General features: G+C 44.7%; 1 protein-coding gene and 1 non-coding gene across 3 annotated transcripts; both read right to left on the bottom strand.

The window, feature by feature from the left end:
- Positions 1-16: 16 nt before the first annotated feature.
- PTCD3 (pentatricopeptide repeat domain 3) lies at positions 17-25,757 on the bottom strand. 2 transcript variants are annotated; one of them, XM_051974387.1, is made up of 24 exons: positions 25,630-25,757; positions 23,083-23,135; positions 22,892-22,928; positions 19,973-20,018; positions 18,930-18,998; positions 17,257-17,361; positions 16,672-16,795; positions 13,666-13,781; positions 11,471-11,550; positions 10,616-10,703; positions 10,470-10,530; positions 10,188-10,270; positions 9,408-9,552; positions 8,315-8,365; positions 7,041-7,130; positions 5,626-5,654; positions 5,152-5,258; positions 4,464-4,542; positions 4,287-4,377; positions 3,248-3,333; positions 2,750-2,895; positions 1,755-1,796; positions 1,510-1,668; positions 17-424 (listed from the first exon to the last, which is right to left on the bottom strand). In XM_051974387.1, the coding sequence occupies exons 1-24, from the start codon at positions 25,740-25,742 to the stop codon at positions 346-348; spliced, it is 2,079 nt and encodes a 692-aa protein (XP_051830347.1). In that variant the 5' UTR covers positions 25,743-25,757; the 3' UTR covers positions 17-345. The 2 variants fall into 2 exon arrangements, with proteins under 2 accessions (XP_051830347.1, XP_051830348.1); XM_051974388.1 differs by lacking the exons at positions 23,083-23,135; positions 25,630-25,757 and adding an exon at positions 22,078-22,140.
- Positions 2,236-2,372, bottom strand: LOC127552688 (small nucleolar RNA SNORD94). The gene has a single exon (XR_007951543.1). It is a non-coding gene; the product is annotated as a small nucleolar RNA SNORD94 (small nucleolar RNA).

Here is a 25,757-nt window from a genome sequence, read left to right as displayed (position 1 = left end):
ACTCAGGGAGGAGGCAGCCAGAACCACGCAGGGTTTATTCTCTCCGATTTCAGCCAACACTTTCCAAGCACACAAGCCAACAACAGCCGGGGCGTCAGTTCTGTGCCCCGATGCGGGCTTGTGACCAGTTAAGCGGCCTCAATGATCATGAAGGGCGGCCACAGGGTGCGCGCGCTGCAGAGCAGGAAGGAGCCGCGGGCCCAGGCCTTCCAACTCCTGCCCTTCGGCAGTGACATCTCACTCGCTGCTCCCGGTGCCTTTATTCCCGCGGGCTCTGCCCCAGCCCCATCAGTTGGATTCAGCTCCAGACCCAGCAGAACTTCGGGGTTCAGGGAACACCAACCCTCACTCACTGTCGCTGCTGCTGCTGCTGCTGTCACTGTCACTGTCACTGCTTGTCCCAGTTAAGTTTTCCAAGGCTTTTCTGCAAGGCACAAAATAGACAGTTCAGGCTCTCTTCTGAGGGTTCCTGCCATCCTCCATCATGTGTGGGAGTCTGGGGGCTTAGGCAGGACCACCAGATGCAGTGTTATGGCTGGTATCTCTGGCCATGCCGGCTGCCTCAAGATGAAAACTAATTCAATTAAAAACACCACTGACTAAGTGGGATGCTGTTTGGGGCTTTTAAATGGGTCAGCACAGTGCAAACAGGAAGTAAGAAGCCAGAAGTGCTTGAGGTTCCCAGATGTAATTTCTGTGGAACAGAGACTGTCCCATGGGCGGGACCCTGTCATATGGAGATAGCTTCATAAGGGGAGATGGCTCCCTCTCATTGGCTGTGCATGTAACCTCACAGACCCTCTTTAAGCCCACTGCGGCAGGAGGTCGCTCTCTTTATCCCGGGGTAGCCGGCCGAGTGGATGGCCAGCCAAGAGAGGTAAGGAGCTTGCTCGTGACACGTGGGTCTCTCGCAGGCCTGGCAGTCACTTGGGAGTTACCAAGTCAGGGCATTATGTGAGCAAGTATAAAGGCTTTAAGTTTGCACATGGCTGTTCTTGAGCGCACTATGGGTTATTAAACTACAGTTCAAGAAATCGTAGCCAGAGGCCTCGGAAGGCCTCAGAGGAGGTGAGTTGCATAAGTTAGTGACACTGCAAAGGTCAGTGGCCGGAGGATTCTCTGACGCCCTGGGAATTGGGAGAGACTGGCAATGTGAAGGTTACAGAGTAACGCTAGGGCGTTCGCAAATGAAGTGACTGCCAGGGTTAAGCATTACTGCAGTTTCCGGGATGGAGGTTAAGGAGAACTGTGTCACGAGAAGACAAAAACACCAATAAAAATGTATTAAAAATTCATGGAACCACGGAGAGCTCCAAGATCAGCAGGGGCCTTTCTCCCAGGAGTCTGCCGCTGCTGCCCCCAACCAGCTTTTCCTGACAAAAGATCACAGGGCTGAGGATGGGTGAGGTTCCCCCCACCCCCAGCTGCTCATTAACAGCCTCTCTGTGGGCCCCCCGCGGGGTGATCTGTAATGGGCTGCCCTGGGGGGAGAGCCGAGGGCACCCTAACCTCTGTTCCTCGGAGACTTCAAATTCGGCCAGCACTCTCTGCGTGAGGGGCTCACAGATGGCCAGGCTCAGGGCGTGGGCCAGCTTCACCAGCTGCACGGCCTGGGCGGAATCATGGCGTTCCTGCGCGTGGTTCATGAATTCGTTGATCAGCTCGGCACTGAAACAGAGAAGCTCCATTGGGGCTGGGCTCACGCCCGCCATGCCCGCCCACTGAAGATGGCAGGAAACCCCCGGAGGACTCACCTGGGGATTCTGTTTTGCTTCTTGAAATTCTCCAACATCTCCCTGTTTGAGAGAAGATTACGATTCTCTCAGGGCTGGAGCACCTGAGCCTCCCATTGCTCCCAGGGCTGGCCCGGGTCTTTCCCAGAAGGGGGTCAATGGGGATCTCGCCATCCTGTGATGCAGGAGGGGAAGACACAGGCCGGTCCCGCAGTGGGGGAAGGTCTATGCTGGACTGGAGTGTGACCCGGCACTGGGCACAGCCCTTACTCCTGAGCAAATCAGGTTCCGGACCAGCAGAATGAAAGGATTTTAAACAGAACGTGCTGGGAAAACGGAGAATCCCGAAAGCTCCTCCCTCCGTGTGCCGGCCTGGAGGTGTCCAATGTGCAGCACAATCAGGTCCAAAAGGACCCGGGAGTTGTGTCCCCATGAAGGCAGCGGCCGGCCTTGGCCGTCCAGGAGGACCGCGAGCGGGGCGGGGCAGCTTGCGCGGCGTGAGAAGGCTCAGATTTAGGCACCAGTTTCATGTAAGTGCTTTCCATCCACCTGCCACATGCAGGAGGGCAGAGACACACCTACATTCAGCTCCCATGATTCAGCTGAGGTCCGTACCCCTGCGCCAATCATCACAGCCAACCACACCCTGGAGTCAGGCTGCCGCCGCCACCCCCGCCTGATGTCAATCTCAGGGAGGGACTGCAGAGGGGCGTGGGCCGAGCCCAGGGCCTCCTGACCAGCAGATCCTTCGAGGCCTGAGGGCTCCGGGACAGAGCGCAGCTCCCTCATTCAAAAGAGGAGTGAACAAGAAGTCCCCCGGGTGCTGGCTTCCAGAGTCCCATGGACTCCAATCCCACAAGCCTGGGCGGGACCCTGGCCATGGACAGGCACCCAACCTGCTGCCCACACCCAGGCCTGGGGCTAGAGGTCTTCTCTGCACAGCAGGGGGCCCTGCTCAACACCTCCCCTCCCTGCCCCCCACAGGTATCTGGCCGAATGGACAGGGCCCCACTCACCAGGCCTCCTGGGTCCGGCCCCCTCGGAGGAGGAGGGCAGTGACATAATTCATGGGGCCGGTGGACCACTCTGGCCCGGGCTTGCCGTCTGCAGTCTCATATGTAGACCTGATGTCTGCGGCGCAGTCGGCGAACGCTGCCTGGAGCTGAGGAGAGATGGTCAGCACCAGCGAGAGGCTTTGCCCCTGATGGCCCACCCTGGCAGTCCTCACCTCACGACCACCCAAGCCCCATCGTCCTCATTTTGGAGGGAGAAACCAAGGCACAAAATGACCCCGGGCCCCCCAGTTTTAACTCAACTTCTCACGAGCCCCAGGACCACTTCCTAGGTCTCCCATCTCGGGCACTAACAAGGCAGCGCTCTTGTTCCCCCACCTTCCCTGGACACCCGAGAGATCACCCAGACCGTGGGGAGGGGAGGGCTCAAGCAGAAGAGGTGAAAGCTGGGCCGCGACTGAGCAGCGAGACGCCGCCGGGACGTGGGCCCCCACCGCCTACCTCGGGGGGCTGCTTCTCTCTGGCCATCAGCTGCAGGAACTCCTCCTTCAGATTGCTGTATTGGTTGACAGTGAATTCTTTGCAATCTAGGAACAAGAGAGACACAGGCAGAAATGCCGATGGCCGTCCCCAAGCGCCTCTGCAGGATGCTCTGGCCACCGACCCCCAGATCCCACCACCTCCCTGTCTCAGGAGGGAGACGGCACAAAGCAGCAAGCCCTCCCCGGTGGGGGGATGTGGGCAAATGGAAAGGAACCAAAGGCCTGAAATTTCCCCTGCTGCCGCAGGAAGAGAGGACCACTCAATGGGCAAAACGCTTCCGGACAAAACTCTGCCTACCCAGCAGAGAATATACAGGCTGAGCCCGAGGGTAAAGACCCCAGGCCCATAAATAGGACTGTCACAGAGATGACAAGAAACAGTAACAATGCGAGTGACAATAATATCCTTCAGCTGAGTGAGCCCTGGCCGGCTGTGACCCCTCTGAGGTTTTCACAGCAGAGACACTGGAATAGTCTCCAGCCCATTTTACAGATGAGGAAGCAGAGGCCAGCAAGGTGAAATAGCTCGGCCAGGGTCACCCAGATACTGAGTATCTGAGGCTGGATGGCAGCTCAGCAGGGGGAGTCAGCCTGGCTCTGGCACTGCACTCTGTGCCCCCCTGGCGCACGACACTGGCCAGGCCCAAGGCTAAAGGTGTGACCTGACCTGGTTCTTCCAAGCCCAGGAGGAACTCTCCTCATCTTACAGTTGAGACTGAGGCGGACAGGGGTCAGATCGGAAGGAGGCAAGGCCTTCCCGAGCCCTCCCCACTACCAGGCCCCAGCCACCGCAGAGCCACAGAGCAGCCCCAGCCGGCCAATATCAAAGCTAAGCCGGCTCCTCCACACCTTCTGTTCCGGGCCCACCAGGACCCAGCAGCGCCTCCCTCAGAGCCCAGGCCCACGGCACCCAGTTTGTGCCACACGCCTGCGGGGGGGCGGCACCTTTAGGTTCCTCCCAAGAAGAACAGGGCTGGGTGGGGAGCTGCCGGCCTCACCTCTCCAGATCTCGGGGATCATCTCCAATCGGTTCCCCACATCCAGGGCTTGGAGAAGATTAATCAGGAGGTACGAGTGAGGAAAGCAGACCTGGGAAAAAAGGACCCAGCCTCAGTTCTGAGCGTTGGGGGCGGGAACACACAAAGCCCCCCATGACAAACAAGAGGCGCTCTTACAGAAGGGATCAGCTCCTTGTACCACTTCAGAGTGACGTCCACCTGCTCCATCAGGCACACCAAACTGAAGAACTTCTGACTGCAGGGAGAGCACACTGTGGAGCTGAGCCACTCGTGGGCCCACCCGGAACCCGCCCGCACCGCCCCTGCCGCCAGGACAGGGCCCCAGCATCGCAAAAGCGGCCCCAGGACACTCTGGATAAGGTCCACAGGAACAGGGCCTGAATCTCCTCTACAGAAAGGGAAACCTCCCAGGTCGAGAGACACACTTGTTCCCAAGGTGACTGAGTCCAAGTTTCCGGTTTAGCCCCCTCTTCACCCACGAGCCTGTGCCTAGCCCTCTGCCCCAGCCACTAGTCACAGGTAAACACTCCCAACTCTTAGATGATCCAGTTCCTCGTCCACCCTTGGGACACACTCCAGCCTGCCCAAATCTTTAAGAAATAACTAGGCATGGAATAACTGCAGGTTTAACCAGCGTTCACCCTGCCCCGGGAGGCAGCCCCCGCACTCTCGCTGCCCCTCCATTCACCTTGCACAGGTGCATCCCCCTTTCAGGGCCTGCCTTCTTGGCAGGGAGAAGTTTGTCTGTAGCATTTACGACAGTGTGCTTTGACCCTGCAGTCTCACAGGCAGAGCACCAAATAAAGGAAAGAAAAGCAGCTCATGCTTGCACCACCCAACTTACTAATAGAAGAGACTCTGAAGGGGATCCCCGAGCAGCTTCCAGTTGTCACCTGTCCTCAGGAGGCTATGCACTTGGTAGGCAAGGTCCAGGTCTTTGAGCATGAAGCACTGGAAAAGAGCGAGGCCATGAGCACAGCACCGCAGGGGCGGAGGCAGGTCAGGGACTAGGTCTGAGGCTCTGCACTTGGCAGGCTGTCAGACCCTGGAGCAGCTGCTGGACTTGGGGAGACAGCCATGGAAGGCACTGCCCCCTGCCGCCCCCTTTTCCCCCTCCCCCCAAAAGCAGACGGGCCACCCATCTGATCTCACACCAGAATCAAGGCCTGCCCACCCGGAGACTCAGGATGTGAAAATGACACAAATATGGAGAAAAGACTAGAAATGGAGCAAGGAACAAAGGTGGAAAGCATGGTGGAAACTGGCTACGAGTCTGAGGGAGAGCAAGGTCTTCTTTGGAAGCAAGAAATATACTTACCACCTTCATAGCAGTTGGAAAAAACTGGTCTGAAAAGAAATATAGGGCTGGTATTAACCCCTGACCAGTAAAGGTGAAAAAGCCATTAACATTTTTATTTAACAACAATGCTGAAGAATCTAGTGGAAGCAGCTCAAGCTGCAGTTGTATTAATTCAATCTGTTAAAAATAATTCCTCCCTAATAATTATGATCTCAAAATAAAAGCAAAAATTGACCTAATTGAAAGAGATACATGGAAACTTCATTTTTGCTAAATGGTGCCACAGGCAATGAATATCAAAAATTTTCTCAAATATGTAGGAATTGAGTTTAATATATAAAACTAAAAGCTATTTAAATGGTCAAAGGATATGAACTGGCAGTTTTGAGAAGAAATCAAAACTAGAGTCATATGAAAAAAAAATGCTCTAAAATCACTACTGATTATAGAGAAAAGGCAAATTAAAACAACTCTTGTGGTGTCACTCACCTATTAGAAATGACAAAAGCTGGAGGGGATGAGGGAAAATAGGTACATTAAGGAAGTGCTAGTGGAGCTGTGAACTAGCCCAACCACTCTAGAGAGCAATTTGGAACTATGCCCAAAGGGCAACCAAACTGTGTGTACCCTTTTATCCAGCAGTACCATTGCCAAGTCTGTATTGGCAAAGAATCAGAAAATTAACCAGAGAATGGCAGAACAAGTTGTGACATGACTGTGACAGAATATTACTGTACTACAAAGAAATGATAATGGGGCTTATTTCAGAAAAACCTGGGAAGACATATGAATTGGAGTGAAGTGAGCACAACCAGGGGAACCTTGTACACAGTAAAAGCAATGTTATAATAATGACCAGCTGTGAAACAGCTGGTTACTCTCATCAATATAAGCAATCTCAAGATAATTCCAAAGGTCTCATGATGAAAAACCTCTATCTAGGGGGCAGCTAGGTGGCGCAGCAAACAGAGCACCAGCCCTGAGGTCAGGAGGACCCAAGTTCAGATCTGGTCTCAGACACTTAACACTTCCTAGCTGTGTGACCCTGGGCAACTCACTTAACCCCAATTGTCTCAGAGAACAAACAAACAAAAAAAAAAACTATTGCCAGAGAGAAAATGCTAAACTGAGTGTAAACTAAAATAATTTTCTGGCTTTATTATTATTCTTTCTGATGCAATAAGATTATCATGGAAATGCTTTGCCTGATTTCAGCTGTGTAATTGAGAACATTATTTGTGTTTTTAGTGGACAGGAAGGAGAATCTGGAACTCAAAATTTTTAAAGAGTATTAAAAATAAAGGATAAAATATTTTTTAAAAATAATTGCACCATGATGGAACATTCTAGCTGTTTTCTCTGAAAACACTGTTAAATGGAGGCAGAAAGGAAAGAGAATCCCCCAAAACAATATGACACGTGTAGGGGCTTACCATCATCTAGGTCCTGAACATGCAGCTTCTTGCCCTGGAGCTCAATGAGGATTTCAGAGATGTGAGTGGAGGAGACTTTGACTCCCGGGGCTGCAGAATCAGTGAAGCACAAGAATTTAAGATCTTTGGTCGGTCCTTCCAATCTTGTGGCACCAATCAAAACAGGATGTAGTGCCACTTTTTTTTTTTTAATTTTAGAGAATTATAAATTTATAAAATATAAAACCCCAATCATTCTGCTATATAAAGAATACCACCAAAGGAGACTATTCTGTATGCAACCACTGAACATCTGTCATGGAGTTCTGCCTTCTCCCTCAACATTCAGCTTGCAGGATTAAGATTTAACACAGTATTGTAATTTGCAAGGCACAGAATCCATAAATCAATTTAGGTAATTCTATGATTTTTATCATACTGGAATGGCCCTACAATAAGCCATTAATTTCTCTCCAATTACATGGGTCCATCTTATTTCCATAAAGACTGCTTTGTAGTTACCTTGATATAATTTTTTTGTGTCTTGGCATTTGAATTGCCAGATACTTTAAATATTTTATGAGGTATGAATGAAACTTCTTTTTGTAAATTCTTCATGCTTGGTTTTGTCAGTAATGTGTAAGAGGCTGATACTTTTTAGTGGGATATGTTATTGTTTCAATTAATTTTTCCGTTTACTCTCTAGAATTTTCTAAGCAAATCCTATTATTTACCACAAGGGGGTAATTCTGTTTCTTTGCCTCTCTTGTCCTATTGCTATAGCACGCATTTCTAGAAACATATTAAGATCAAGGAGAGACAGTGGTCATCCAAGTAGTACCCCAACATTACCGGTAGTGATGCTCGAGGAACAATTTGACCACTTATAAGTTGTACTACGACAAGCCACAGCAGGAATAAAGAACACTTTCCAGAGGCACATAAATCACAAGACACACTAGTCAATGGAACTCAAAAGTGAAAAATCTCTCATTAAAATGAAACATAGTAGGCCTAAAATTATAATACATTGTAAGTAAAGTCCACATGTTTTGGCTCAATGTGCTCATCACTGTGCACATATAAAGTCCAAGACAGGAGTAAAAATCCCTATTATCTCACTCTCAACTTAAACACAAATGATACACAAAGTAAATTCAGATGAGGGCAAATAGCCTGACACTCATACACCACTCTAGAAGTAACCACTTCCTCAGATGCTCATTGAGCATCTATTTGCATTCAAAGCATTTTTAAAGTTTCTACAGCCAGACATAACGTAAGGTTATACTTACCGGATTTGTAAAATATCTCAAGTATATAGTGATACGTTGAAAGTGAAGGTTCTCAAAATCGTCAGGAAGGGAACAAAACAAAGAATAAAGATTAAGTTCTAATAGTTGACATTTGTAGGATATTTTATATCTTACACAATGTTCTCCTCGCAGATAGCTGGGGAGTCACATGACACATTCAAGGCCGATTTCTGGCCTTGTTTTATTCTTTAACCTAGCATTTCCCCCCAAACACTCGCTGCTTCTAGGTCCCAAAAGCAGGACTGTACTGACTCCACAGGAAGCTGGCAAATCCTGTCATTGGAATGCCTATCTGGCATTCACAGCTATGGGGAAAAGGCCTATTTTTTAGTTTTTAAATGCAAAGTCTGTTGGGGGGGGAGAGGTGAGAGGGAGAGTTGCATTCACTATCAATGCTTTGACCACCAATCTCCAGCAATGAAGAGGGTCCAAAGCAAAGGCAGGATGGTGCTGCTCAGAGCACAAGGCACCTTCTGCGCCCACAGTCTTTCTGGGGGTGCTACACAGCAGACGGGATGCGGGATGATGTGGGAGACTCTACAAGGGAGGCCTGGGGGTGGAGCTTATGTGCCAGTACTAGGGCTTCTTTGAGAACCGCAACACAAGGTGGATACTTAAGTCTAGGTCAAGGCCAGGCCCAAGGAGCTCTAAGTGCAACAAGAAAAGCAGAACTTCTTCTGGTCAAAGTAGCCAATTAAGGCAGAAGCCAGACTTTCCAAACAATCCCTATGCACCAAGTAGTCCACAGCTCCTAAGCACAGCCTTTACATGGGAGCCTGACTCTAGCTCCCCCAAAATCCAGAAGCCCCAGTGGGAGGGCCCCGGGAGACTCCTGGACAATGAGAGCCTGAGAGTCCTAGCAGAGGCAACAGAGAGCTGAAAGGACGGAGATGTGAGAGACAAGCCTTCCAGCCAATTGATCCCCCACACCAGGCTACTTCCCTTAATACTTATGAAGAAGTCAATCAACATCAAAAATGACACACGAGACTACATCAGCAGACCTGGCTGCCAGTCAATACATCATCCCAAACTGGGACTCCCTGTGCTAACATCTAGGACCCCCGCTCACCTATATTGAGGGCCTTCATTTCACACAGGGTCTGTAAAGCAAGAACTTTTCCAAAGAAAGGTAATTTCCTAAGGACCCGTAAAACGGCATTAAACGTTTGAAGATTTGGTTTCACCTTTTGTTCAGTCATTTGTCTCAACAAATCCTAGTGGAATAAAAACCAAGAAGTTTGCAAATGAGAAGGGGAGCAGTTTTATGTTCAAGCATTTATTGAAGTGCTCCGGGTGATGACACTACAATTATTAAAACTGGCTTTTGGTTAGCCCAAGACTGGTTGGTTTGTTTTACATTCCTTGTGGCACTCTCTTTTTACCTGAACTAAAAATTCTGCTAAGTGTGCATCTCCCAGAATTAGCATTTCGCTTATTACTAGAATTTAGCACAGTGTGACGGCCATGCTCAAGGACCCTCCCTATATTTTGCCTTGACTGCCCATCAGCCACAGCAACATCAAACAGCATCCCTTCCAAAAAAGGGGAATATGAGTAGCTCTTTCTCCCTCATTCCTATGTTCTTCTTTCCCAATTTTGTCATATCCATGATGGTACATGTTCAATCATTCACTGTTAGTGAGAAAGAGGTAAATTAACTCAAGTTTTCTGAATCACATTTTACTCCTTTGTTCATAAATTATCCCTGTCCTATCATTATCATCAGTCATCATTGCCTTTTTCTTATTTGTATGAAATTCATCATTATTACAATTTTTAAAACTGAAAGGGAATTTCAAAGTCACCTACACTATTTCACATAAACCACTAAAAGATAAATCAACTTTACCAATACAAGTGTCCATTTCTCTTCATTTCTGTCTCTCACTGAAGGTGATGCTTCAATCAGTGCATTGAAGGTATGAACATCAGCTGCAAAAGACAGAAAAAAACAGATTTGGGAATGAAGAAAAGGAGATGATAGGAAGATCAGAGGCAACAAAGGCAGTGCCTGCATCATCCACCCTGACTCAATCCTCTCAATGCCCACATATCCACTAGGAAAGAGGAGCTCCCCTCGCCCACAAGGCGCGGCCTCGGCCCTCGCCGACCCCACCACAGCAGCACTCACCCCGGAACCGGTGGTTCAGCAAGTCCGTGTACACGGTGAAGGCCTTCTGGTCCGCGTGATGCTAGAAGGGGAAGAGCAAAGGCAGCCCCGTCAGCAGGAGACAGCGAGCCACGGGAGCACAAAACAAGGAGGGCCCCCAGGCTTACCTTGACCATTCCCCGGATCAGCGTGCAATAGGAATGTGCGTTTTTCTCGGGCATCAATTGGAAAATTCTCTCTGCATTGTTGTTTGCTCTAGATTAAAGGAGACACTGCACCTGAAGAGGCGGCAAAGCTCCCCAGAGCCAGGACAGCGCTCTCCAGAAGCCATCCCAAGGCGCCCCCTCCCCCATAACCCTCGACTCTTCCCCCTTGGGCCTCATGTCCAGCTCTGGCCGGCGGTCTCTCCATGGGCAGGGGTGGGGTACAAAGAGAGCCGGCCTCTGAACACCAGGGGATGATGCCGTGGCCTCCCCAGGCCCCCATTTTCTCTTCAATGGGGATGATAGATTTACAGCCGACTCCCTTCCTACAGCTGGTCTCTAATTCCTACAGAGGGGGCTGTTTTACTAGCCTGAAGGTGGGGGTGGTGACTAATAGGGGGAAGCTTTGTGTGTCCCCCTCTTCTCCCCCCGCTGGTCCAGGGGGGCGTCGCCGTGCTCTGGGTTGGGGCTGAGATCACACGGTACCGCTTATGACAAAGGCCCCAAACTCTTCCAGAGGAAGGGAAGGACGCCACAAAAGCCAGCAGTGCTGTTCTGTCCTGGATGGACAACAACAGGATGAATGGAATTCAGGTATGTTAAATTTTTTAAGGGGGGGGGGGAGACTTGAGCTTTGACCATGAACACACTTCTGACTGGAGAAAGGCTCCCCCAAAGGCACACTACAGCACTTTCAGACACTGACAGGCTGCATGTGCCGCTCCTGTGTCCCCAAGTTTTCTGCCTTAAAACCTGGTCCTTCGGCCGTGCCCTGAGACCTCCGCACAAAAAGAGCAATCCCAGGGACGACATACTCACTTCCAGGTAATCCGGGCCTGGGACTCGGCAGCCTTTTTCTGCTTGGACGACTTCTTTGTCAGATTATCTTCTGCTTCCTCCTGAAACACCCCCACCCCCAAACACAACATTGCCAGTCACATCCAGTTCCTGGAGGAACCCAGACCCAGAATCAGAGCATCATGTGCATCTGCTTCCCAGTCAGGAGGTTGCCTTGCCTGTAAATAGGGCATCAAATCTCCACGTTTCCTTCCCTACCAGTTGTGAGGAAAAGATTCCTAAATCTCAAAATGTGATCCCAACACAAACGCTACTAAAAAGTTGCACCCTTCCCCCCAAACAAAGCCATAAATGACTCCATCCCTCTCTTCCTAAGGATCTTATCACACCAAAAGGGTCCTACTGCTTCTCAGTGGGTAAACTCTCATGGAGCTGACCAAGATGATGGACCAATGCAAGTCAGGCAATCTTCTAAGGAGAGAACCTGGGAGAGGGAGGAGGAAAGGGTGGAAAAGCCCTGAGCTTCAGCAGTCCTGGCTCCCTAGAGTGAGCCGAACAAGCCCCAACTGTCCTAAGTGAGGAGGAAGCTCCCATCCAAGATGGGAGATATGGGGGGGTCAGAACTGAGAATAGCCCAGTGTGGCCAAATGGAAAAGAACTGAGGGAAGGGAGTCACACAGAATGAAAGCAAAACCCAGTCAGAGTCCCACTCACTCTTTGTACCACCAACTGACTACTTATGTAGCTTGTCTCCTCATTGTTTAAATTCTGTTACTTTTAAAAGATGGGATAACTTAAAATAAATGTAGCTTAGATTCACAGCCTATGCTCTGAACTAAACCAAAGATGCAAACATGGGGGTCACTGCCACTGCCCACTGCAGGGCTACCAGACCTGTGGGTCTGGGCACCAGATGCCACCAGGCCGGGAGCCAGGCACGGGGTAACCCAACAGAGTCGTCAACGTAGCCCCAAGCTTTTCACTGAAACACCCTTCCCTCGACTGACTGCACCACAAAGTTTCCATTCCTCCTTCCAAGGGTCCCAAATTCAGCATCACTGCTGCTTTACAGCCTAGTTCAGTTCTCAAGTAGCTCAGATGCCCCTTTTAGTCAGGAGCAAAGTAAACAAACTAAACTGAATTTGCATTTAAATGTCTCAATCAGGTCACTGACATTTTTTAAAGACAAAGGACCTCCCGAGGCTGAGACAATGTGCCTGGAAGAGAGAGGTGGATTTTGTTTAGTTCCATAAAAAATTAAGACTTTCTTCCTGCTCCCACAACATGTACATTGGTAGTGATAGCAAATCTGCCAGCAGGAAAGCCTCCTATTTCAGTGTGACCAGCCTAAGTTGGTCAAAAGCCAATCTGTTCAGGGGTATAAAGCCTACAATCAATGCTAAGACAGCTAAAAAAACTTTCAATTGTTCAAGAAAGTGATACAAGACAGGGGAAAAGGTGTCTTTTTCTGGTTTCAAAGACAGATTACTATAGACGAAAGCATCAAATGCTGAGAATATCACAAAGACTTCTTGGACACCCTCTCCAAGACTGAAGCAGAGAGGAAAAGTGATCTAAGACTATGTGACAACTAAGCACCAAGATGAAATCAGCACCCAAAGTCACAAGATGTGCTGCTTCATATGCGCTAGTCATCCAAGGAGGTTTCTATCAGGTCAGCAAGGTGAGCCTGAGGCCCTGCTGAGAGGCCTATTCTCTCAGGGCTGTCAAAGCCTCAACATAGCACAGATTCACTTCTACTTCAACTTTTGAAAATTCCAGAAGCAATTCTAAAGCTAGACAAGCAATTGTGCTTATACAAGTTTTAAGTATAATTTAGCAGACTCTCAAGACTTCTGCAGTATTCTGTAGTTATTCTAATATTCCCTTTTCTATGTTCTCAGAGACTGGAAAGAAATGCTATTGATTTTTATTGATTAATGGATTATCTTGCTTTACCAAAGCTTTCAATTGTCTCAAGTACTCTCTTTAGGGATTCTGTGGTTTTCTAAGTAAGCAATCAGCTCATCACCAACAAGGGCTCATTCTGTTTGTTCTGCCACCCCACTGCTACTAACAAAATCCTTGGGGAGGGGAAGAAAAGGGAGTGGTTTTCTTGCCTTACTTCTGTATTTACTGGGACATTTCTGAAGTTTCCCCACTGCAAATAACAACAGCCCCCAAGCTACCCCAAACCCCAATGTGCTGATCTTTACCAATTCTTCTGATTCATCAATTTGATGAGGTTGCTCTTCTCTTGGGGGCTCTTGGTCACCATAGTAACACAATAGATCTAAGAGGTTGTTTGTTGTTTCCAAAGATACAGAAGTCCCTACAAGCAAACAAAAGAGGCCACGAAAGATGAAAGGACCCGAGCACTGCACTGCAAACTATGCTTTCTAATGCCCACATTTTTATAAGTGTCCTTTAATGTTTGTAAAGGATTTTCCTCTCAACAACCCCTGGAAGTCTCTACACTCCCTCCATTCTATGGAAGGCCTGGTCAAAAAATGAGCGAGGACATGGGCACAGGTCTTCCTAACTCCAACCCAACAGTTACTAAGCACATAAATGCAAAGTGTGGTGTCAGCTCCGCAGAAAGACACAAGGAGTCCCTGAGACAGTGGAAAACCACAAGAGCCAGAGCAGCTCTTTCCAGACTTGAAATGATGGAGATGCCCACACACTCATGTTCTGTGCCTGGTCCACACCTGCCAGGTGACATGCAAAAAGCACAGCAATCCTGGTTAAAGCTACTAGCAGGTGGCTGGGGAGGAGTCTGAAGTGAACAAGGAAAAAAGGGAATTGTAGAAGACCCAAGAGACAATTCGGGTGACGTTATTTGAAAGGCAGCCAGGATAGGAGAGAAAGAAACATCATCTCAGCGCCTCTGTTAAAGACACCTGAAATACTCAGGGAATTATCATATGAGAACAAAAGCTAATCTCCAACAGATAAGAAGTCAAAGGATATGAATAAGATGGCTCCATGCTAATAAAACAGCTAAAAATAATAGAATGATCTAAGAATATACAAAATAAACCCACGGATTTGGGGGAGTGAGGGAAGCTTTTTGGTGAAGCAGGGTCCCGAACCATGGGGTGAGGGCCAGCCTGCAGAGAACATTGGGGGAAGGTGAGAGGGGCACCTGAGGCAGGGCAGCAGGTCAAGGATGGAGACAGAGGACCCTTAATTCTGTGCTCCTGATCAGACATGGGGATTAAAGGAGAGGGATGAACTGGAAAGGACTCAATGCCCACAAGATACCACGTCACGTTGGGAAAAGAGGAGAAGGAAGATAAAATGGATTCCATTTTGGAAGAAGCAACACCACTTTAGAACTAAAAGGGGCACGATAGTATCCAATTAATAGAGAAACAATACCCAAGTATCCCTGTGGGGGCGCTATTTCCCAATTACATCTGAATCTGGCTCAATTTTCCCCAGGAGTGATGTGGTCCCATCCCAGACAAACAAACAAACAAATAAATAGATCATGGACTCAATCAACACAAACATTTCCAATCATAAAGGACAGGAAAAATAAAGGATTACACACATAACCACGACTCTTGCACAGCTTATTTAGAATAAATTCCTTATCTGTGCCTTCTGAATTTCCCCCAGCCTCACTTATTTTTGACTTGTTTCACGGATGTTTTTCTTCCTTTTCTAACCCCATTACTTTGGAGCACATCTTTCACAACTAATTTTCTGCAAGGAAGAAGTCCTGCTCGCTGCTGCCAGAAATCAGTCCACAAACTTAAGACTTTCTTACAAGGTCAATTCCTTTGCCAGAACAACTGAGCAACAGTTTCAATTGTGGCAGCCAAAAAAGATTCTTTAGGAGACTGTGATGAACCACAGAAACAGCCTGAAAACGATTTTTAGAACTCAGAGAGATCCGTCAGAGTATTTGTCCTCTAAAAAAATTAAAATGATCCTCAGGGATCTCTAGTGCACTGTTTAACTTCATGAAGGGAGATAAAATGAAAATGATTATTTTAATCTGCTCTAGAAAAGCCAGGGTAACTCAAGGTAAAAAAAAAAACTTATGCTATTCCAAATTCTCTCTTCTATTATTCAGAAGAATATTATTCTGGAGGAATACAGCAAAACTGAAAATACTGAGAAAGCAAGAGTGACCTTGTTTCACCTTTGAGACTAAAAGACCTCTCCAAACAGACCAGGTATGTCTCCCTAATAACCCACTGAGCAGGTTCAGCCCCTTCCCCCCCTTTTTAGAAAGTAGACCGGAGGGACAGAGGCCTGCATGCAATTGATGAGGAAACGGCCCACTGCTGGCAAAGAGGGACTGAAGCTCAGGGAAGCTCCATAGATTTGGGGGCTCTCTAGACACAGAGATGGCAAATGAATCCATGGGAATGGATGCACAGACTTAAATGGGAAAGATGAGGGAGAGGGACCTTGGAAGAACACTTCCAAGGCTATAAGCTGGGTGACTGGAGAGACAATTGTGCCCTAGACACAAAGAAGGCAAGAAGGGGTTCACTTTTCCAGGTCTCAGTTTCCTCATATGTAAAGAAAGGGACTCTCTGGCTCTAAATCCTAAGATCCATAGTGCAGACAGAATCACCTGACAGTCACTGTAAATAATCCTTCAAGATACAAAGAGAAGTCTTACTACTCTTAGTCTACAAAGAAGGAACAAAAGCTCCCACAGAATGAAGTTTGTCTCAGGTCACAGTACTTGAAGCCCCCAGGAGAATCCTGGCCTGCTCACTCCCACCCTCACTGTCCAACAGAAGCAGAGAAGGGCTTCTCTGACCCCCTTTCACTCCCCACCTGCCCTCTACCATGCTGTTAATGCAAACAAGGAAGCATTGGAGGCCATTTTCTCTTTTTCGCTATAAAAAGCTTTTGAAACCCTCCCCAACATCCCAAACAGGCTGGCCAGGGGACATGGCAGCCCTGGCTCAGGAAGCAAATCAAGGGAGAGCTAGCACAGCAACAGTGCTTGCCAAAGCCAGAGAATAACATGGCTCACGGACACGCAGGTCGTTACCTTTGTTCTTGCACCTTTCAGTCAATCACTAAACACTTATTAAGCACCTCCTGTATGTCAGGGATTATGCTAAGCAGACTCTAAAGAAAGGCAAAAGCCCTAAATCAAAGAGCACCCTAGGAGCAGTTTGAGACTTCTGGAAACCATCCCAGAACACTGATCTGGTCGGCAAGAAGAGGAGCTGGGGGCCAGTTACCTGCTTGAAGGAGCTGGTCAAACATGTCCACAGAGGCCTTGACTTTGCGAAGCCGGATGCGCTCCTGGAGGGCGGCCTCACTTACTTCCTCAAGCTGAGGCTCCAAGTATTCAGGCATCAGGCACTAAAAACAGGCTGGATGTTAGGATGTCGGGCCTCAGGGGCCCCTCTCTCTTCCACAAGACGAATATTAAGAAAAGGAGGTTGGGGCCACGTACTGTCAGGTAACTACTGAAAATTACTTGAAAAGTGACTTACTGACTACCTTTTGTCAGCTTGCAGTCATCCCACCTCCCCCTTTTTCTTAATACAACCTAGGAGGGGGCAGCTAGATGGGGCACTGAGTTCAGACTTACTAGCTGCATGAGTCACATTAAATCCTAACTGCCTTGCCAAAAAAAAATACACACAAAATAGAATATTGTATTTAAAGGTAAAGGAATCTTTTTTCTGCTCCCTCTGCTATCTACCTAAGCACAATGCTTTTAGAAGATTTCTCTTCAATGGCTAGGCAAATGTTGATCACCTCAAGGAAAACCTAAAAACAAACTTATCTAGAGTGGGAAATGACCAACCTCCACTTACCGGTACATGTGGTTCAGCCCTATACTTCTCAAAGAAACTGGGATCTGTATTAATAATATATTTTGCTGCATTCTGTCCAGAAGCCTTTGCCAACAAAAACATTCTCTGTGTAAGAAAAGGAGATTGATTTAATTATCAACCAGTCATTTTGATTTGGACTCAAATCAACTGCTTTTTTTAGTATCTTTTTTTCTACCATCATTATTAGGAAAGAGGATAAATTTTAAAAATATGGGAACACATTCATTGTAATGCAGGATAAAGATATTTTAATCAAGTTTAAATTTTTTATTTTACGTAATTCTTATTTCACCCAAAGTTTCAACCAAATAAATCTGTATGTGGGATTTAAAATCAGATTTACTATCTTATTCAAAATTTTAACTGTCTTAAAACTTGTCCAGAAAAAGTAAAAAATGAAATTTCTAATAGGACACAGATATATTATTGGTGGAACTGTGAATGGATCTAGCCATTCTGGAGAGCAATTTGGAACTATGCTCAAAAAGTTATCAAACTGTGCATATCCTTTGATTCAGCAGTATTTCTACTGGGATTATATCCCAAAGAAATCTTAAAGGAGGGAAAGGGACCCACATGTACAAAAATATTTGTGACAGCCCTCTTTGTAGTGACAAGAAATTGGAATCCAAATGGATGCCCATCAATAGGAGAATCACTGAATAACTTATGGTATATGAATATTATGGAATATTATTGTTCCATAAGAAATGATCAGGAGGATGACTTTAGAAAAACATGAACTGATGCTGAATGAAATGAGCAGAACCAGGAGATCATTATGCACAGCAACAACAAGACTATACAATAATCAATTCTGATGGATGTGGCTCTCTTCAACAATGAGATGATTTAAACCAGTTCCAATTGTTCAGTAATGAAGAGAATCAACTACAGAAAGAGGACTGTGGGAACTGAGTGTGGACCACAAGATAGCATTCTCACTCTCTCTGTTATTTGCCTGCATTGTGTTTTCCTTCTTAGTTTTTCTTTTTCTTCCTTCTAGATCTGATTTTTCTCGTGCAACAAGATAACTATATAAATATGTAGTCATATATTGGCCCTAACATGTATTTCAATATATTTAGCACATATTGGGCTACCTGCCAGCTAGGGATGGGGAAAACTTGGAACAAAAGGTTTTGCAAGGGTCAATGTTGGAAAAATTACCCATGCATATGCTTTGTAAATAAAAAGCTTTAATTTTAAAAAAAGTTTAACTTCTGATGAGATAAAAGAATAGCTTTGGTCACATAGGGAAAAAACAAATCAAAACCAAACCCAATGCTTTCCAGATGAAATGGGGAGACTGACTGGGGAGGTAGAGTTAATAAGAAATCAAAAGTGATGTAGAAATAAAAGGCATAAAGACAACTGGGTGTGTGCACACATGCACACACCTAAGATGTACCTTGTATTTGCCACTTAGTCTCTTTCCCCTTTCTAATTGATTCCAAACCATACCCAGGTATTCTTCTAATGTTTTCACCCTTTGGTACTTGAGTTAATCTTGGTCCTTTCCTTCTGACCTTCTCTTATCTTTTACACCTTTCCATTTAAATACCCTGAGTAATAACAATCTAGGACTTTATCAGAGCATTTATGTGTGTGGATAGGGCCAAGTGAGAAGATATGTATATGAAAATACTTACAGCTTCTGAAGAGGTGACTGGGGTGAGGTAAGGATCATCCTGGAATGCGTAATGGGCAGCTGTGGGATCCTGGGGGGAAATTAAGTCTCTTTAGTTTCAGCATTCACGTGATCAAAAATTATTTTGAAGGAGATTCTGAAACTTTACTATTCTACTTTAAGGGGCAGGACCTGAGATTCAAAGTAGAAACTCCCAATGAGAAGCAAAGTCAGTTAGTATGGCCTAAAAATTGGCCATCAGGAAGTAAAGTATTAGGAACAATTCAAAGCCAAGACATGTTTTGGGATACTGTATACAAGCAGTTAAGAAAAAATGGCATGCAATCTCTAAACATCTGCCTTCACTGAAGAGACTAAGAAACTTTAATACAGAACAAGTATTAAGGTTCTCTGGAAAACTGGACATCCTAAAACTTCCCTTCTAGGTTCTGATGCATAAACTTTTTCAGGACTTCAAAACAGATTTGTGCTTCACTAATGTACCTCTTAGCACTCTGTAAGAAACAAGTGAAGCTTAAATTCTATTATGTTGGGAACTATTTGGCATTCTCACAGGGAAATGGCAAGTTCTAAACATCAGGTATTTTTGGGGGGATGAAGGTGAGGAAGAGATGAAAAAGGCACCTAGACATAGTTTATGAATTCTGAATGTGAGGACATAAAGCAATGATCCAGTTCAAAGTAAATTTCCATTAACAAGTTTCAGCAATTTAACTTTATTAACAGGTATAAATAACCCTCTTGTTTCTGTAATACTCCTCTGCAGAAAAGATCTGGGTTAGACTTGCAATTTGGGTCCTTGTTAGTTTTTTGACTGTGCAAAGACCTTAACTTTTGCACACTCTGGTGAAATGTGGATAACAATGCTTCAAATACTTCATCAACCCTACAGGCTTGATGAGGGAAAAGGACTTTAGAAAAAGGACTGCTTCTCTTTCTATTAGATGTGGGAATTCTGGGTGGAAATAAGCTCACGAAATGGAAGTCTCATCATCACCAAAAGCATTACTAGATACTTTTAAGCATCCAAAAAGTACTACTTACCCTCTGGATGGTGGATGCCAGAGCTTGAAGAACTGCTACATTATCCCTAAAAATGAGAATTTTAACAATGAAAAATAGGCTTATACATTTACCACATGATTCAAGGGAGTCTGGCCTCAGGTTTGCTCCAATTTGTTTGGAAGAAATATTCAAGGTATAAATCTACTCTCTGAACTACAACCACATCTCATTTTTTAGTAAAACAAGACAACAAAGGGTAGAAAACCCAATAAGTGAAAAAACATTGGGAAAATCACCCAAAGAAATCGCAGGTGATGCAAAAACCAATGTTATGGGCAAACAAGGTGGTAGAGAGGATCTGATACTTTCTGTGCAACTTTCGTCAAATCATATACCAACTCTGTGCCTCAGAGTTTACATAACATACTTAGTTATGTAAAGAGGGATGAGAATAATACCTGCTTTGCATTGTAGTTAATGTTGGAACAAATTATGAGACAGACAGACAAGACAGACACACAGAGAGACAGACACACAGACACACACACAATGGCCCAGCAGAATGACACAATTTCCAGTCGTATCCCATCCCAAATGTTTTTTCTCTTTTAAAATCCTTTTGATAACATCACATCTGAATATATCCAATTTCAAAGAGTATGGGGTGGGGGAGGAGAACTAAACTCTGACATATGCAACTGTGAATGTTACATACAGCTTTTTTTTTTTTTTTTAAGCATACATATATGGTAGTACTAACACTTCTTTAACATGGTAGCACTAATATTAAAACTGCTTGTGAGTCCATGTAAATTATCTTTATGCTTCTTTACTACTGTGACCCCTCAATGTCCCATTAGAAGCAAATAAATTTATGGGCCAGTTGTAACTGATATTGTATTTATATTCTCCACCTCTGGTCTATTACCTCTCTGCCAAAGATGGACTCAGCAATCTTGTACACAAAGTTGTAGACAAAAGGAAGAAGGATCAGAATTTCATTGGACAGAAGTCCCAAGTGAAAAAACTCCCACCGTCTCTGTAAAATATATTCTTAAGTGACTTGCCTAACCCTGACAATTGGTGAATCACAGTACACAGCAGCTATTTAATAAATGCTAGTTGAATAAATAAATAAAATCTCTACAAAATCACAAATCCAATCAGCTGGCTCCTCCTATCCAGCCTGGCTTACTGGTCATACACCTAACGGCACAAGCTGCTGAGGAACATTTGTTGAACTGTTATCTTCTGGAAAAACTATCCTTCTTTTGATATAAAATCTGACTAATCCTTTTCACTACTCTCTTTCAAACTATAAGTGTAAAAAAAATTTAGCAAAAAGATACCAAGCTAAGAGGAAGGCTTTTAATAAAAGTACAGATAATTACAAAAACCTATATTTAAATCAGCTTACACTCTACCAACTTTTCCATTACATTTCATCCTTTTCTCAAGAAAAAAATCATTTCTATGTTGTATCAGCTTGGGAATAAAAGATAAAAGTGCTACTTTAGCCTAAGTGCTAAAGCAAATTGGCCACTTTTTCAGATTGCTTGCAGCCCACCTTGGGACAGTGAAACTAAAATCCATTCTTAAAACCCCAGGCTAATAGGTCTCTTTACCTTCAGCCTCCTTGACCCCACGTCATTAATATACATATCATTTTTAAGTTCCGCTTTCCTGTAGGAATTCCCACAATTTCTACAGAGAGCAAACCCACCACAATCCCTTAATGATCTTGGGACCTGGAGGAAGCGGAGCCTCTTTGGGCTTCACTTCTTGATCTAAATAAAAGGGACTAAATGATTTCTCTAGTATTCTACAGGTCAAACTTTCCTAAGATTCTAGGTCATAAGACCCTATTCTACCTAACCTCATTTCTTTCTTTTCTGACATAGATCACTTGCTCTTGCCAGCTTCCCTCCTCCCCCAATTATAATCCCTACTTCCAAAGATTTGCTCATGATATTTAAGGAGTTTAAGAATGAATGGAAAAAACAAAAAACCAAACCACATTTATTATTGTGCTTATTGTGTGCAAAGCACTTTGCTAAGGCTGGGGATATAAAAGGAAACTTTAGACATTTTAGTAAGGAGATAATACATGGAAAATGTAAGCTTCAAGTTCACAAAATGCTTACCTCACAATCACCTTGTAAGGTGGGTAGTTCAAGCAGTATGGATTTCATCTACAAAATGGTAAACTAAGGCCCAGAAAGTATAAGTGATTGGCTTGAGGTTACAATGCTAATAATTATCAGAGCTGGAATTCAAACCCAACTCACTTGTACTCTTCAAAATAGTGGTTTTAACCACTGTTCCTTTCACTGCGTTATACCAATCCAAATTCTAGCCGACACCCATCTCCCCATCAAGAACCTTTTTTATGAAACCTTGACCCCAGATGCTGTCTGGAAGAACCAAGCACAATATTGGTCACTCAGATGGGGATTAACCTGGTTCTCCTTTAACGTTATGGTCAGCAAGAAAGATGCTTATGTTTCAACCAGTGTTTTGAAGAAAGCCAGGGATCCCAAAGCAGGTTATGATCATAGGACTGCTCTCAGGTCTGGCCTAGTTCCAGGTTGGTCCTGGAAAGACCAAAAGGAACCTGAATCATTAGGACATTCCCAGAAACATACTACCCTCTCAGGATATTTTAAACTGGGTTTACTACATGGCTATCCTCCGCTGCCCAAGATGACCAAATGTCACCCCGTAGCTCTATATTCAGAGAAACATTGGGTCAATGAAATCACAGGATCAATACCAGAAGGTAATTCTTCTGATTCTTTATCATGCAAGACTCTTAAATGGATATCACCACAATAGAGCAACAGATACCACACAAATGCTGATAACATGTTCCAATGATATACATTTGATTCTACAGATCATCTTGTCATTTCTTCCAAATTAAAACAATCAGTATTTTGAGATAAAAGCATCACTCACCAAGTTTTTCTCTTTGGAATGACCACTTCTTCACAACCTTAAAGAACAGAATGAAAACCAATGACTTAGATTTTCTCAATAAAACAGCTAATTACAAAATGAGTGGTTAATTTTTCAGGTAAATAGCCAATTGCAACTCCAGGATTCTTTGAAGTCAAAATTATGGTATGGGCACAATGAAGGTATCATACCTGGAAGATCAGTTCCTGCTGCTTCTGGGAGAGATGCACTTCCAGAATAAAACCTGCATAAAATACATAAGGCCAAATATTCCAGTTTGAAATTATTTATGCCAACACAGATGATGCAATTGTTTAACTCTCCAAAAAGAAGCAGATATTTTCCCACATGGCAGGGAAGCTTCCTTCTATTAAATCATTTTTTTATGTACAATACCCTTTCAGTTTATTTTGTGCTATACATGTTTTGTGTTATTAGTGTAATAATAGAACGGTAACATAAATCCTGCTATTCAAGATTTGGTAAGGTGATCTCATTACTCAAACTAACAAAAAATCCAAATTTTTATTAACTTTTAAAAAAGTTAATATTTGTGACAAGAGTGATTTAATCAATGGGTGAAAATGCCAAATTTACTTTTGGGGTGTGAATTGACAAAAGTGATATTTATTTAGTTCATATTTTAAGCTAGAAGATTTCTCAGAGGACATTTAATAATAGCTAAGAATTATATAATACTTTGAAGTTTGTGAAGTACTTTACACAAATGATCTCATTAGGGTTTCATAAAAACACTGTGAAGTAGTTACAATAATGATTTTATTCCCATTTTATAAATAAGGAAATTGAGGTCGGGAGAAGTAAAGGGAATTACCCATCATGCTGTGTGTGAAATAAGATTCGACCTTGAGACTTCATGACTTCAAGTCCAGCATTCTAACTCTACTTCACTGCTTAGATACATATCCAACTAGTCTAAAATTTCTTCACTTTACAGATTAGGAAAATAACTTACTCCCAGGTCACACAAATAGTAGCAAAGCAGCAGGGACTGAATGCAGATTTGACTCCAAATTCTTTCCACTGTATTTCAATGAAGACAGTATCCTTCTGATTTTAAAATCCAAGTATAATATAATATCTGACTCTAAAATCTGGACCACTCACTGCATTTTACCTATTGGTAAATGGAATACTCATATGCTGATTAAGGGATAAACTTCCTACTGCTACAAAAATCTTTCTAACTTTGTAAAAAGTTCATTCTAGGAAATCCTTTCATCAAAAATTGAAAATCCCCGTATTAGTGACAGCTTAGGCAGATGTCACTGGTGAGATTCCTAGAAATCTCAACCTATTGTTAATAGGTTTACTTAAAAACATCAGAGCATACATATCATTCTCATATCTTTATGCAGCAAATTGTTGCATTCAGGTGGTTGTTACATGTATGATTTTGATGAAACTCAGGAACTCTCTCTTCTGTCATTCCAAATTTATGGAATTTCCCCCTGAAATTTATTTCTTTGGGCATTGTGGCTCCAGATATAAACACAAGATGTTACAGCTCTTATTTACGGGGTACTTTACAGGCCCTTTCCTTTTAATAACCTGGAAGGATGGCTACTATGAACAGTATTATTCTGATTTTTGTTCAGTCCTATCTGACTCTATCCGACTTGGGGTTTTCTTGGCAGATACTGGAATGGTTTGTCATTCCCTTCTCTGGCTCATTTTACAGATGAGGAAACAGAGGCAAAAAGGTCACACTATGCTAATAAGTTGAAAGGTCTCTCTCACCCACACTCCATAATGAAGCCAACAAGCTCGGGGGAAGCTCCTACACCTCCCGCCCCAAGTCCTGGTCTCCAGAAGCTCCTTCCTAAGGAGGTAAATACCACGTGCGTCCAAACAAGAGGCAGAGGAAGGCCCTGAGTAAGTCCGACAACCCAGCTTTTCTCCTCCTACTCCGCCACCCAGAGCCTGGAATGGGGGATGATCCCTTTCCAGCCCGCAAATTGCTGTCCCATTCATACTTTAGTTTAATGCTTAATTAATGATTCTTAGCGCAAACTCGTGCTGGGCTTGGTCCAAGAGGGAGAAAGGACTAGGAGAATGAACAAGATTTGATTAGTTAAGTCCATTAAGGGGAGGGGCTATCTTCTGTCTCTTTATAACTTAGCCCAGCCCCAGGCACACAATGGCTGTACCACATACGGATACTCGATATTCTACTTTCCAAATACACGGGAGGATAAATTATCCTTTTTTTTTTTTTTTAAAGGTTGGCTTCTTGTTTTTCTAAATACATGCAAAGATAGTTTTTTAATAAGTTTTTTTTTTACTTTTCCAATCTCATGCAAAAATAGTTTTCAACATTCACCTTGTGTCCCAAATTTTTCTTCCTCTCCCCCTCCCCAAGATATAAAGCAATCCGATGTAGGTTAAACGTGACTTTTCTGAACGTATTAAACACATTTTTCCTGAGGTGAATCAAAGATGTAACTACCTAATCTCAAGGAGCTCAAGCAGGCGCAGTGCAAAGCGCACCGGATCTGAAGTGAGAGGACCTGGGTTCAAATTCTATCCAGGATATTGCCAAGTATGACCTAACCGTTCTAGGTCGCCAGGTCGCCTTGCCCAACCCACGTGCCATGCACGCCGCGCACGCGCACTCTAACTTTGCAAAGCTCTGGCAGAGGACCGTTTTTTCTTTCCTACTACAGCTTCAAACCGATCCCGGGACCCACTTTACCTCACAGACCCGTGCTCCATACCTGTTTCCAGTAACTCTTCTCCGTGCGTCAGCCCGTCTACCAGTCAAGGGCAGCCGGGACCAGCAGCAACCTGCGCGGAGAAAACGAGTCCCAGCTGCCGCCGTCGCCGCCATCTTGGGCTCACGCGC

Source organism: Antechinus flavipes, chromosome 2 (genome assembly GCF_016432865.1).
Source record: "Antechinus flavipes isolate AdamAnt ecotype Samford, QLD, Australia chromosome 2, AdamAnt_v2, whole genome shotgun sequence".
Classification (NCBI taxonomy): domain Eukaryota; kingdom Metazoa; phylum Chordata; class Mammalia; order Dasyuromorphia; family Dasyuridae; genus Antechinus; species Antechinus flavipes.
Note: the sequence above shows the minus strand (reverse complement) of the source record. Positions and strands in the feature narration are given on the sequence as shown.

Coding starts and splice junctions, on each gene's coding strand:
- PTCD3 (XM_051974387.1), bottom strand. CDS start 25,742: ATGGCGGCGACGGCGGCAGCTGGGACTCGTTTTCTCCGCGCAGGTTGC. Junction 10,704..11,470: donor CAGGCCCGGATTACCTGGAA/GTGAGTATGTCG, acceptor CCTTTAATCTAG/AGCAAACAACAATGCAGAGA. Junction 9,553..10,187: donor AGAAATGGACACTTGTATTG/GTAAAGTTGATT, acceptor TTATTCCACTAG/GATTTGTTGAGACAAATGAC.